The sequence below is a fragment of the Centroberyx gerrardi genome, chromosome 22 (assembly GCF_048128805.1).
Source record: "Centroberyx gerrardi isolate f3 chromosome 22, fCenGer3.hap1.cur.20231027, whole genome shotgun sequence".
Taxonomy (NCBI): Eukaryota; Metazoa; Chordata; class Actinopteri; order Beryciformes; family Berycidae; genus Centroberyx; species Centroberyx gerrardi.
In genome coordinates, this window is record NC_136018.1 from 1,120,282 (window position 1) to 1,134,827 (window position 14,546).

The window sequence follows — 14,546 nt, forward strand, 5'->3', positions numbered from 1 at the left end:
GTGAGCACACACACACACACACACACACACATAAATGCTTGGTCATAGATACACACATGTAAATGCACACTTACTGGTAACGCAAACACACACATGACAGACAGCTACTGAACCATACGCATACTTGGGAATAGGAGAGCATGCACACACACACACACACACACACACACACACACACAGAGACACACTCACACACACACACACACACACACACAGGAGTGGCAGCGGCTTGTGTTTGGACAGCAGATGTGTAAGCATGTGTATAGGGACACTGAAAGATGTTAAACACACACATGAGAGTACATATAATACAAACACACACACACACACACACACACACACACACACGTTACAAGAGGATTTAGGAAAGTTTTTACACAAAAGAATCTGCATAAATTCAAATCATTCTATTTTTCGGACTAGAACAGTTTTCAGTCTCCTGTGAGTAGAAAATGCTTCAGCTCTTGCTGTGTGCTGCATGTTTCTACTGTTTCTACTGTTTCTACTGGCTTCTACTGTGCTTTATTCTGCCTTCTGCAGAGTAGGCTACTAGCTTTATTAGAGGTTCGTTCCAACACTGTTTTAATGTCATTTTATGAGACAAATTACTGTTTTCTTTTCTGTCTTGCTTTTGCTTGAATTGTTTTAGTCCATTTATTTTATGTTTGATTTGCATTTTATGTATGAATGTTGCTATAGAAATTAAGTTATTATCTTGCCTTCCTTATATTATTATTATTATTTATACTATTATTACGACTTTATTTTCTTTGTTTTTCTTTTTTTTCTTCTCCTTTCCCCAGCTCCCCATCATTGTATAGAAGAATTTGCTTTTAACTGACTTGTCTGGTTAAATAAAGGTAAAAAAAAATAAAATAAAATGCAATTTAATATCCCAGACAAGCCAGTGGCAATGAACTGGGAAACTGTAAAATATGTGTGAGCATCCTGAGTCTGAAGTGAAATGTGAAGCTCATTACGATCTCCAGAGGAACAGGACTCCAGTCTGTTGTCCTGTCTGTTGTCCTGTCTGTTGTCCTGTCTGTCGTCCTGTCTGTTGTCCTGTCTGTTGTCCTGTCTGTTGTCCTGTCTGTTGTCCTGTCTGTTGTCTCTGTGGTTGTTTCATGTTTTGGTCCCTCTTGGCATCTTTCAGTAGAAGCGGTCCATGTGGGACTCAAACCCCCGGCCCGGGACGCCCCCCCCCCCCCCCCCGGCTCTCAGGACCACAACAGTAGCTGCACATACTTCTGCGTGTTTGTTAAAACCTGCAGGGCGTCCCAGATGGGGGGTTTAACTGCAGCTGGTACAATCACAGACAAACATACTTCACAAACTTTCAAGTGCTTTTCTGTCATTTTCTAAACCTTCTGGAATTCATTATATTGTCTCATTTGGACGACTCCACCCTTCTGGCGCTCGGGTCGCCTAAAACAAACCGTTAAAAGTATTTGAAAATACATTCTCGCCCACAATGCATCTGCCTTAATTGGAAGTGACTGGGATGGTCTTTTTCAACTCTTAAAAATGTGAAGTTTTGTTGTTAGAAGGACTCAATAAACCTCCATCTGACTTTTCTCCGACTGCCGGTCCTTTCCGAGAACTTTTCCAAACATTTTCACCGCTCGTTCGCTAACGCTAGCTCGACTCACTGATACAAAAATAAGGAGCAGTAAACGAACATTTTAGCCAAACATCACAAGCAGCACCTTCCAAACAGTTTCATAACTCTTCCCCCCCCCAACGTATTTTGACTTTGATTTATCAGACAGAGCGGCGCTGGCTAACAAAGCTAAACAAGTCGTCCTGCCAATATCTGACGCAGGCGCTGGCTGGAATGTATTAAAAGGACTCTCCGTTTGAGATAAATCTTATTAAATCCCCAACAATCCCTCTTGCAGATGCAGCCGCTGTGGAAGTCCTGCATGAGGAAGCGTCGAGGAAAGTCAAAGTTTGTCCCTTCGTCGGCAGAGAACCGTCTGGAAGATTAGTTTCGTCCCATAAGAGACATGTTGAGCTCTTTCTACAGCGCCGCAGAGGAAGAGGCTGCTGCAGGACGAGGAACTTTTTTGGGTAGAAACTGTAGACGAAGCTTTTGTCTGAAGGCCTCAGCGATATCAAAGGCGGTGCTAGGGTCAAACATCGGACTTATTCCGGCATTCACTTCATCCTCTTGTTTACCTCAGAGATGCTGCAGCACAGGGCCATTTCTGAGGCAAAAAGTACACTTGAAACCTCCAAAATGTCGACTTTTCAGGGGCTGAGACACGCGGCCTTGTGTTTAGCTCGCTGGTGACGCAGTTCTGAGTTCATCCGATGGGTTTTGAAAGAGTTTCATCGAGCCGAAAGACGAGCCAGGTGATCCTTCAGTTGGAGGGGAAACATGAACACGACACCAGTGAAGTGTCTCACCTCAAAGCGAGGTCTTTAAGGTCCAACGCTGCACATTGTTTTTGCGCTTAAAAGGTCAACAGACATTTCTGAAGCTACGTTTTGATACTGATGACCAAGAAGTAACGCTGCTTTGGCTTCAACATTACGTAGAGGAAGAGAGGGGCAGCTGTCTAACATGATCTGTCTCTTCTTCTGTGGTGTTCATACCAGTTAAGAACACATGAAGAAGTAGCTGAACATGAGCATCAGTCCAGACTTCATTTTGTTCTGCTAGGCTTTCCGTCTCCTTCTACCCATAATCCCTTGTGTTTTGGGGTGGTTTCTTGTAGTCGGTTGGATTAACGAACCGCCCCACAGTTCTCTTGTTAGAGGACAGAGTTCAGAGGTCATCGTTCACCTGGACAAACCAACCGACTGCAGCTTTAGAAATACAGTCTCTAACGCTTTAAAACACGCTCCTGCTCTCTTCACGTTGGGACCCAGACCGGGTGAATGCCGGGTCCCGAGCCACAGCTTGAGAAACCGAAGCTTCATAGGTTTGGATGTTGACATTTGTGACTGAACACACCCTGCAAGACAGAGAGGGACACGCCTCCAACCTCTGTCCTCCCTGTTTACCAAGACTCACACCACAACAATGACCGACAGGGTGTGTGTGTGTGTGTGTGTGTGTGTGTGTGTGTGTGTGTGTGTGTGTGTGTGTCTTCTTTCAGTGTCCCTACACACACTCCCATCCTCTTTACCCATCTGTCCAAACACAGCCGCTGCTCATGACAAACTGTGTCCATGAGTGTGTGTGTGTGTGTGTGTGTGTGTGTGTGTGTGTTTGCTCTCTATTGTCCGGTCCTAATCCCTCTTGAATGGATGAGCTGCGTTCGACAGCGCTAAGCTGAGCAAACCTCAGGAGGGTGTGTGTGTGTGTGTGTAGGTGTGTGTGTGTGTGTGTGTGTGTGTGTGTGTGTGTGTTCGTACTGTATATGTGCTTGTTCATCTGTTTGTGTAAATGTATGGGTTTGTTTGTGTATTTGGGTGAGTGTGTGTGTGTGTTTCTGAGTGTTTGTGTGTGTCAGAGAGTGAGAGAGAGAGAGAGAGAGAGAGAGAGAGGGAGAGAGAGAGAGGGAGAGAGAGAGAATGTTTGTGATAGAAACAGAAACTAAACTTTGCTATCAGAGGAAAATCTCTATTCCACACACTGCAACATGCTGGAATTCATATATTATCACACTTTTCATTCATTCATACAATCCATTCACTGTGTTCTTATCTATATTGTGGAGAAGTGTGAGGAGGAAGGAAGGAAGGAAGGAAGGAAGGAAGGCAGGAAGGAAGGAAAGAAAAGAAGACTGACTTTTGATGTTATTAAATGAAACACCTCCCAATAAAAAGTTGTGAAAGTAACTAAAAAAAAGAAAGACGTAAAGAACTACAGACAGAAGGAAAGAATAAAAGAATAACAAAGTCAAGCAGAGAAAGAAAGAAAGAAAGAAAGAAACAAGCACAAAGAGGAGTAGCAGCTTCTGTTGGGATGTTCAGTTTGCACAGCTGTCTCTCTCTCTTCCCTATCTCCTTCCTTCCTTCTTTCCTTCCTTCCTTCCTTCCCTCTTTCCTCCCCTCCCTCCCTCCCTCTCTCATTCCCTCACACAAAGACAGAAAATAACATTTACACATTCCTCACAACGCTCTCAGTGAAACATTACACTTAAAAGAGCGAGAGAAAGAGGGAGAGAGTCTGAGATCCTTCATATTATAAACTAGTACAAATAAATGAAGGAAGAAAGAAAGAAGAAAAACAATGAATGAAGAAGAAATAAAGACATTTGATGCTCTTTAACGAAACACCACACATGAAAGAACGAGAGAGAGAGAGAGAGAGAGAGAGAGGCGGGGTGCCTGACAGATGGGACGGTCTGGGTTTCAGGGTGCGAGAGCTTCCTGTCCAAAACGCCGGTTCCTGTCTGTTAATGGGACACTAATCTACTGCTTCATCTTCTGCTCTCTCTCTCTCTCTCTCCCTCTCTCTCTCTCGCTCTCTCAAGTTTACATAAAAGGGATCAAAGTCGCTCTCTCTCTCTTCTTCTTCTACATTTACACTGCAAAAAATGTCCATGTTAAAGCTGCTGTATGCATCATTGCTAACCACGCTTACAAAAAAAGTCACATGTGAATTCAAAGCACATGTGCAGATTGGACACATGTTGGTTGTGAACATGTGAAATGTCACATGTCCCGTGGCATGTGTCTTCACATGTGAAAAGTAAGTTTTCACATGTGAAGCAAATATTGTCACATGATACTGGCAGGTGAAGAAAGAAATGTTCACATCTGTCTCACAACTGTAGTATTGTTAGTTCTACTGTTTCTCCACATTAAGACTACATTTCCCATAATCCCTCTGCTGGCCTCTGCAGAAACAAGTGACAGTTTACTGAAACTAAACAAAAAGGCAGAATGAGGCGGATCAGATTCAGGAAGTTGATCTGCGTTGGAAACAAGCAGAACTATCTCAACCCACTGGAACAGTTTAAGACTTGTTTTAAGAAAAATAAGATTTTAAGACTCAGTACTAAATGGCTTGTTAAGGTGGATATTTTTTGCAGTGTAACATGGGAGCAATTATGGGATCTAATCCCTCTTTCTTTCTTTTTTTCTTTGTTTCTTCCTTTTTGTCCCTTCCTCCCTCTGTACTAGTTCACCAGAAGAAGGATCACTGCCTTCCTTTCTTTCTTCTTCTTAGTTTACTTTAGGAGGGATCAGTGAGCTAGCCATCCATCTCTCTGTGGCTTCAGGATCTTCCAAGAGTCTAACAACCCCCCCTACACACACACACACACACACACACACACACACACACACACACACCAGTGTCCTCTCTGCACTTACTCTCTGGCCTGTAGATTCATTAGCGAAGTTCATTACGAAATCAGTGGCGCAAAACCTTTAGCTGTTTGGCTAGCTTCACTCACTTCCTGTGTAAACAAATCAAGTCACGCTCCAAGTCTCGCGGGAAGAGAGATCTGCTGCTGTTCAAAGTCTGTTTCACCGATCCACTGATCGTTAAAATGACTGAACCATCAGCCTCAGAGCTGCTGCAAGTCCTCGTTCTCTCACTGTTAGCTTGATGCTAGTCGCCTACATTGACTTAACATGCTGTATGCTAAAGTGTTAGCATGTTCAGCAGACAGAGAGATCTACCAGAGACACACAGAGGAGTTTGGTGTGGATCCTCTCTCTCTCTCTCTCTCTCTCTCTCTCTCTCTCTCTCTCTCTCTCTCTCTCTCTCTCTCTCTCTCTCTCTCTCTCTCTCTCTCTCTCTCTCTCTCTCTCTCTCTCTCTCTCTCTCTCTCTCTCTCTCTCTCGTCAGGGTCGGGGTCGGAGGTCGTGTGTCTCTTGTCCACACAGCTGCAGCGCTCTGCGGCGGCAGATCAGACGCCCGCTGTGTTTCGTCTCAACATCTTTACAGTAAAACAAGCTCCTGTCTGTTGACACTCTGCATGTTGTGAGGTGAAACACAGGAGGAGACGGCTTCGCCCTCGCTCTCTCCCAAAGATTATAATTTAATAGAATAATATAACATAGAAATGGAGCGAGTTTTAACTCTTTGTGGTCCAGATACAGTGAAAATCCACCCTGCTGTCTCCCTGCAGGGTGGAGTTCCCCTGACTCTCCCTGCCTGGAACAACAACCTCTCTAAACTGTAGAAAATAAATGAAACATAAGCACTGAAAACTGTCAAAATCAAGACTGCATGATGGAGAGAGAGAGAGAAAGAGAGAGAGAGAGAGAGAGAGAGAGAGAGAAAACTGGAGAAAGACAGACATAGCAATGCAAATACAAAGACAAAGAGAAGACAGAGAAAGGAGGGAGAGAGAGAGAGAGAGAAAGAGAGAGGGAGAGAGAGAGAGAGAGAAGGAGAGAGAGAGAGAGAAGACGGGAGACGGGAAGACAGACAATTGAAGAGAGAGAAAGAAAGAGGGAAGATGATGGAGAGCAACAAAGCGAGACAAAAGAAGAGAGAAAGACGGAGGAAGACAGAAAGAGAGGAAGAAAGAGAGACAGAGAGAGAATAAATAATAAAGAGTGATAAAGAAAGACAGTGAGATAGAGAAAGAAGGAGAGAGAGAGAGAGAGAGAGAGAGAGGGGGCGAGAGACCCTGAGTCTCCTGATAAGAGTAAGGTTGGATTGTGCTGAATCATGTTTAGTCAGCAGTTCTGTAACTCACTCCAGCACTGTCACACACCACACATACACACACACCACACACACACACTCACTCACACACACTCACACACCACACACACACACACACACTCCGGGTCAGTCCAACACACAGCAGCGACGCCAAACTCCATTCAGTCCTACAGGAGAGAGTCTGGATGGAAAAATACAACTTTTTTTTTGTTTCCTCTTGACTGGATCCATGAGCTATTTCTGATTTCTTTTTTCTTCAATAAAATAAATTATCTTGCAGTAGAAAACTGGAAAAAAACAGAAAACTTTATAAATAAACTCAATACTGCATGGTGGTCAATCTAAAGTCAAGGCTGTGTTTTCAGTTTGGAGATACGAGGTTTTTACCCGGCGACAGCAACATGTTTTCCCCCCTGAACGACTCTTTCTTCATATAACTTGTACCAGTTTGATCCGACTCAGTGTGATGTGAGCTGTTTACATAAAGTCATCTGTAAACTGCTGGCTTCATCCTGTTTGCAGTGAGTTATAATGTGTTTCACTGTGATTTCATGTTTTTATGTTCTGTTTTTATGGTGTTTATTGAGTTTTTATGATCTGTTGTCATGCCATGTTTTAACTGTAAATCCTGTCTGCAAACTTCTTTCACAGGACAATAAAGTTTTGAATTAATTGAAGCTTCTCTCTCCCTCTCTCTCTCTCTCTCTCTCTCTCTCTCTCTCTTTCCAGTCAAATCTTTCAAAACGGCAAACGGCGAACTGAACCTGACTCAACACTGAACCCAGATCTGTGTAAAAAGACTGACATCTAACGGTAAAAAGCATGCAGCTGGAATGGCCATCTGCTATTGGCTGATCTTCGGTGCCAGGTGATGATGTCACTGCACTCTATAGAAGGTGGAGAGGAGAGGAGGAGAGTTACTGTAATTCCCCCCCCCCGGGGTTTTAAAGAGAGAGAGAGAAATAAAGGAGAAATAATGAAATATACACAGACAGACAGACAGACAGACAGACAGACAGACAGTGTTACGCAAGAACCAAGAAGAAGATCTAAACTTCACTGCCTCTATCTCTTTATCTATCTCTCTATCCAGGAAAATACTTCACTGTTAACGTAATAATAATATTATAATTTCCCATTAATGCAATAAACCATGAACATCGTGCACCGTCCTGCTTCACATTCACACAGCTGATCTGGCACAGACCCACTGCTGGACTAAAGTCAGGAGAAGTAATGACAGGACAATTAGAAAGTTTCTCTCTCTCTCTCTCTCTCTCTCTCTCTCTCTCTCTGTTTGAAGCAGAGTTCTCTGTATTTAGACGTTCCTGTCTTCAGTTCCTCCGGTGGGACGGCACAGCGGGCGGCCGGCCGGCAGAGAGCAGGGAAAAACAGGGAGCTCCCACTCTGCCTCTACTTCCGGGTATTACAAGCATCACACGGCGGCCATGTTTGATGTACGTCACACTCGGAGTTAAAACACTACGCAGAAGACAGTGAAGCAGACGGAGACAAAGGCAAACTCAACTGAGCTTTGGACAAAAAATATGAACCAAATTTATCCTCCAACATATACATATTAATGAGGAACTAAACTCCAGCTTGCTTTTTCGCATCAGATGTCAGACTTTAACACAGATGTGGGTTTGGTGTTTAGTTTGGTGTTCAAGTGATAAGAGCTGGAGAAAGACCCGATCAAAGACTACAGCAACTGGACTGAAGGATGTTGATCTGTAATGTAAGCTAATGCTAACATTGACTATTTAATATTATTAATGTTACATTGTTATCCAAACTATCACTAGCTAATATTAGCAGTCATTTACTTCATGTTGTAATTCTCATGTTGTCAATGTTATATTTTTCTCCAAAACAACTTTGTCCATATCATTAGCTAATATTAGCAGTCAGCTACGCTATATTTATCTCCAATCCAACAAGGTCTACAATGCTAAGCTAATGTTAGCAGTCAGCTACTTCCCGCTACTACTTTTGTGTTGTTAACGTTATAGTGTATACTTTTATCTCCAAACCAACTAGGTCCATATCGTTAGCTAATGTTAGCAGTCAGCTACTTCATGCTGTTAATGTTATATTCATCACTAAGCCAGTTATGCTGAATTGTGTAAGTTGTAGCCGACAGCTAGCTCCAGTAACAAGCTCGCAGTTTTAACCAGCTAAAGTCACCTGACGTAAAGTTTAAAGTCAGTAAAGTTTTAGTCAGCTAACAGAAACAATCTGACCGTCCAACATGTGCTCAGCATACAAAGCATAATGCTAGCATGTTACTAGTACTAGCTAGAGATAATGACAGTTAATTAATAAGAATCAAAGCTTTCTGCAGCAGGAAGAGACAGAAAAGGTGAATTTTAGCATTAATGGAGAATCTTCTCATTTGTTTTTTTTACTTTTCTTCTGATTGTTTCCAGTCAGTTTGTATGTAAGCACCGTGGGACAGGACACAATCTGTACTTGTTTACTATCGAGTGATTCATCTTCCCAGACATAGAGCATCTTTGGCGGCCGGTCACACATCAAAGCAGAGCCAAACGATGTGGCGGGACGCAACATGCCGCCAGGGATTCAGACCAACAACATTAAAACTACACGGACATGACCATAAACACGCTATAAACACGCTAACCCATGGCATCACATGGCACGGGAGGGGGGAGAGAGAGAGAGGGAGAGAGAGACAGAGAGAGACAGAGAGAGAGAGAGAGAGAGGAGGGATAGAGGCAGAAAAAAGAGAGTTAAAGAACAGAAAAGAAAGAGAAAGCAAAGAAGAAGATAGAGAAGATGGATATGGGGCAGAGAAAGAAAGAGAGAGAGGGAAAGAGTGAGAGAGGAGGGGATGAGAGAGATAGTTGGAGAAAAAAGAGAGTTAGAGAAAGGAAAAGAAAGGGGGAGGAGGGAAGGAAGAGAGGAAAAGTTGAAGAAAGGACAGGGAGAGAGAGATAGAGGATGTTATTCTGTCTGCCAGGGGCGAGCGAGGTTAGAGACCGCAGGAGAGAGAGAGAGAGATGAAAGTGCATTGAGGAATGTCACTAATGATGTGTTCAATTAAGTTCAATTAATTGTCCTGTGTGTGGAGAGAGAGAGAGAGAGAGAGAGAGAGAGAGAGAGAGAGAGGAAGATAAACAGAGAGAAAGCAGGGAGAGAGGGAGGAATGGGAAGAGAAAAGTGAAATAGATAGATAGATAGATGACTCAGTGGTTGACTTGTTGGCTGACTTGTTGACTTGTTGACTGACTGGTTGACTTGTTGGCTGACTTGTTGACTTGTTGGCTGGCTGGTTGACTTGTTGGCTGACTGACTGGTTGACTTGTTGACTGACTGGCTGACTGACTTGTTGACTTGTTGGCTGACTGACTGACTTGTTGACTTGTTGGCTGGCTGGTTGACTTGCTGGCTGGCTGGTTGACTTGTTGGCTGGCTGGTTGACTTGTTGGCTGACTGACTGGTTGACTTGTTGACTGACTGACTGGTTGACTTGTTGACTGACTGGCTGACTGACTTGTTGACTTGTTGGCTGACTGACTGACTTGTTGACTTGTTGGCTGGCTGGTTGACTTGCTGGCTGGCTGGTTGACTTGTTGGCTGGCTGGTTGACTTGTTGGCTGGCTGGTTGACTTGTTGGCTGACTGACTGGTTGACTTGTTGACTGACTGACTGACTGACTGACTGGTTGACTTGTTGACTGACTGACTGACTGACTGACTGGTTGACTTGTTGGCTGGCTGGTTGACTTGTTGGCTGACTGACTGGTTGACTTGTTGACTGACTGGTTGACTTGTTGACTGACTGACTGACTGACTGACTGGTTGACTTGTTGGCTGACTTGTTGACTGACTGGTTGACTTGTTGACTGACTGACTGACTGACTGACTGGTTGACTTGTTGGCTGACTTGTTGGCTGACTTGTTGACTGGCTGGTTGACCTGACCTGACAGCAGCAGATGTTGCCGTGGAAACGCAGCAGGCTGAGTTACTGCCCGGGTCACGGGTTCGAGTCCCGGACTGAACATGAAGCCTCCGACCAGCTGCAGGTACAGAATGACTGACAGCTGATCTGAATCCAGTCACCGTCTGCAACACTAACATTACACAGGAGGAGGAAATCTGACTGCTTTAAAGTAAAGATATGAGTCATTTTCCTCTAAATAAATCTCTCTCTCCCTCTCTCTCTCTCTCTCTCTCTCCCTCTCTCCCTCTCTCTCTCTCTCTCTCTCTCTCTCTCTCTCTCTCTCTCTCTCTAACTCAACAGTGATCCAACCTCTATCAGTTCATAAAGCTTCTCCACTGTCTGTTCTAAACAGCCGGTGTCTGGTAGATGCGTTTTGCATTTCTGGTTTGCTTGGAATAAACAGCAGAAGAAGAACTGGGTAGTTAGCATGAGCAGCGAACAGACAAACTGCATCAACAGAAAATCCAAGCTCCGCCCCCACACTGTTTGATTGACAGGTGAACACTCAAGCGAACGCCAAGTGAACGCCCGCTTTAAAATGATTTAAAGGTGAATCTAATTTACTGCAAAGTTATATAGGAAAGTGGAACAGAACGTCCAGTGAAAGTCTTGTAAATGTCAAGAAAACCCGTCTTGTTTTCAGACTGACCACCATGAGTCTTTACAGTTTATCCAACCGGTTTGAAAAGGTTTCATCAGACCAGAGGAGGCAGAATGTCCCGGACTCACAGAGGAACATGTGATGCTCCAGCTGAAGGTAAAACATGAAAAGACCGGAGTTACCAGGTTTTCACAGTCCAGAAAAAAACAGAAATATGAGATTTTTAACCCTTTTGTGACCCAGATTTAATGCTTTTAATGCTGCTGAAACATTTAAAAGCCAGGGGGAGGGACGGAGGGGGAGGACCCCGGGTTCAACACACACACACACACACACACACACACACACATACACACACACACACACACCCTGCTGACGTGCCTCTGAGCACAGAGCAGAGGAGAGTTTCCCCACAGCGAGCGATGGAGCGTCACAGCAGTTAAAGGAGATCTGCTTTACTGCTGCAGGAAGGGTTAACACACACACACACACACACACACACACACACACACACACATGCACACACACACACACACACACACACACACACACACACGCATGAACACACGCACACACACGAACATGCACGCACACACACATTTCACGCTTCATACATTCAGTTCTCTCTCTGATTCTCTCTCTCTCTCTTTTCCTGCTGTGCACGTTCTTTCTCTCTCTCTCTCTCTCTCTCTCTCCCTCGCTCTTTGCCGCTACCGTTTGTCGGAATTTCAGCGCTCTTACCACTTTAAGAGCAGCTTTGAACACACACGCACACACACACACACACACACACACACACACTCGCAAACACACGCTGTGACACACAAGCCCCTCTGCCTTTAAGAAGATAATGAGGTATTCTTTGAAAACAGCAGGAAGCTATTACAGAGGTTAGGGTGTGTGTGTGTGTGTGTGTGTGTGTGTGTGTGTGTGTGTGTGTGTGTGAGTCTCGGGGGATAACCGTCGGGTTAGGCTGAGTGAGTATGCAGGTGGAATTAAGCAGGTGGACACACACACACACACACACACACACACACACACACTGAGAGCGCGTACAGACAGGTCGTTTTCAACAACTTGGTTTTCAACATAGCTGCAGTTTATCCTTCACACACACACACACACACACACACACACACAAATATGCACTCACACATTCCTTCTGTCTCTCTCCACATACAAACACATAAAAATGCATTACATATTTAATGTCTGTCTCCACACACACACACACACACACACACACACGAAGACATGAAGACATGAAGACATGCAAATGCAGGCTTACATCCTCTATCGTGGTTGCTCTCCACACACACTTACACAAACAAATGCCCACACACACACTCTCTCCCCGTACACACACACACACACACACACACACACATTTGTGCACACACACTCTGTCTCCACACACACAAATGGCATTCAAGCACACATACGCTCTCTCTCTCTCTCTCTCTCTCTCTCTCTCTCTCTCTCTCCACTCACACTGATGCGAAAGAGTGAGGATACTCACACACTGTCTCTCTGCACACACACACACACACACACACACACACACCCTGCGTACCGCCGCAGCAGCAGTGACAGACAGACAGACAGACAGACAGACAGACAGACAGACAGTCAACAGACAGACAGAGAGACAGACAGACAGACAGTCAGACAGTCAACAGACAGACAGACAGACAGTCAACAGACAGACAGAGAGACAGACAGACAGACAGTCAGACAGTCAACAGACAGACAGACAGACAGACAGACAGACAGTCAGTAGTGGAGACTCACCAGCCTCGGCGAAGGTGATGATCTCTGTCGTCTCCTGCGTCTCGCCGCCGTCTCCCGCCGCCGCCGCTCCTCCCCCCGGCGCTCCTCCTCCCCCTCCGCCCCCCCGGCCCCCCCGCCCGCCCCGCGCCTCCTCCTCCCCCTCGATCTGCACGCTGCCGTCCTCGGCCACGCGGCCCACGTGCAGCTTGCGCAGGGCGTTGAGCAGCGCGGCGCGGGGGACGGGTCGCGTGATGTTGGGCCGCGCCTGCAGGTGCAGCATGTTGAGGATGTGCCTCTTCACCGCCTCCACCACGTCCTGCTGCGCCTCCTCCTCCTCCACCGCTCCGCCTTCGCTCCTGCGCATCCGGGCCAGCGCGCAGGAGGGGCAGTCCGCCGCCGGGACGGGCTGGACGGGCTGGACGGGCAGGACGGGCTGGACGGGCGGGACGGGCTGGACGGGCTGGACGGGCGGCGGCGGCGGCGCAGGGTCGGAGGACGAGCCGCCGCCCCGCACCAGCAGCAGCAAGCCGCAGCTCAGCAGCAGAGGTAACACGGACATGACGGAGCCGGCTGATTGGCTGGCTGGTGTGATGATGCCGCCGGAGCGGAGATGCTGGGAAACGGCGAGAACGGACGAGTCAAACGAGTCGCTGAAGTGAACACCGTCCTGCAGGAGCGAAGTCTCTCTCTCTCTCTTTCTTCTTCTCTTCTTTCAGTTCACCTTCCTCTCCTTTCTCAGTCTTTTCTCCCTTTCTTCTTCTTCTGTGTCTGCGCCCTTCTTCCCGTCCTTCTTCTTCTTCTCGTTCCTTCCTCTGTTCTCTCCTCAGAAGTTTGGACGCTGTAAAGTTCAGCACAGTCCACCTGTGAAAAACGGAGAAAGGGAAAAAAAAAGAAAAAGCTGTAAAAACTGCCGACAAAATGAGTAATCCTTATCTTTTTGTCAGGGGCAGATGGCTGCGAAACGAGGAGGCGGAGAAAAAAAACGGAAAAAAAAAACACAAATGTGATGAATGGAGATGAAAAAGCAGAGAAGGAGAAATGTGGAGTTGCAGGAGAATCCTCGTTCCAACAACACACACACCGCAGCGAGCCGGACGAGCCCAGCGAGCGGAGCGGAGCGGAGCGTGTGTGTGTGTGTGTGTGTGTGTGTGTGTGTGAGAGTGTGTGTGAGGGAGAGAGAGTGTGTGAGAGGCAGTTTGACTAAGTTATCCCAGACGAAGGGAGTTCCTCTCTCTCTCTCTCTCTCTCTCTCTCTCTCTCTCTCTTTCTCTGGTTACCTCTCTCTCTCTCTCTCTCGGTGGTGAATGCGTTCCCTTGCGCACCAGTTGAATGGTTTTGCCGGAGTGGGCTGGACTCTCTCTCTCTCTCTCTCTCTCTCTCTCTCTCTCTTCTTCTTCTTCTCTCCCTCTCTCCAACTGTCTCTCTCTGCCTCTCTTCTTCTTCTCTTCTCTCTCCCTGGCATGCTCCTACCATAATTATACCTTCCTCCCTCCCTCCCTCCATCTCTCTCTCTCTCTCCTCCCCTCCAGTCTCCTCCCATCTCGCTCGCTCACTCCGTGACTCATAGCACTTCCACTTCCAACTTTTTTACCGTCTCCCTCCCTCCCTCCTTCCCTCCCACCCTCCCT

The 14,546-nt window shown here is 46.1% G+C and overlaps 1 protein-coding gene across 1 annotated transcript in view; it reads right to left on the reverse strand.

Moving 5' to 3' along the window:
* Positions 1 to 13,477, reverse strand: part of LOC139911189 (inhibin beta A chain-like) — an 18,285-nt gene extending 4,808 nt beyond the window's left edge. Inside the window, exon 1 of the mRNA XM_078291358.1 lies at positions 12,940 to 13,477. Within this exon, the coding sequence (XP_078147484.1) occupies positions 12,940 to 13,477 (538 nt within the window). The remainder of the gene's footprint in view (positions 1 to 12,939) is intronic.
* Between the last annotated feature and the right edge of the window lie 1,069 nt (positions 13,478 to 14,546).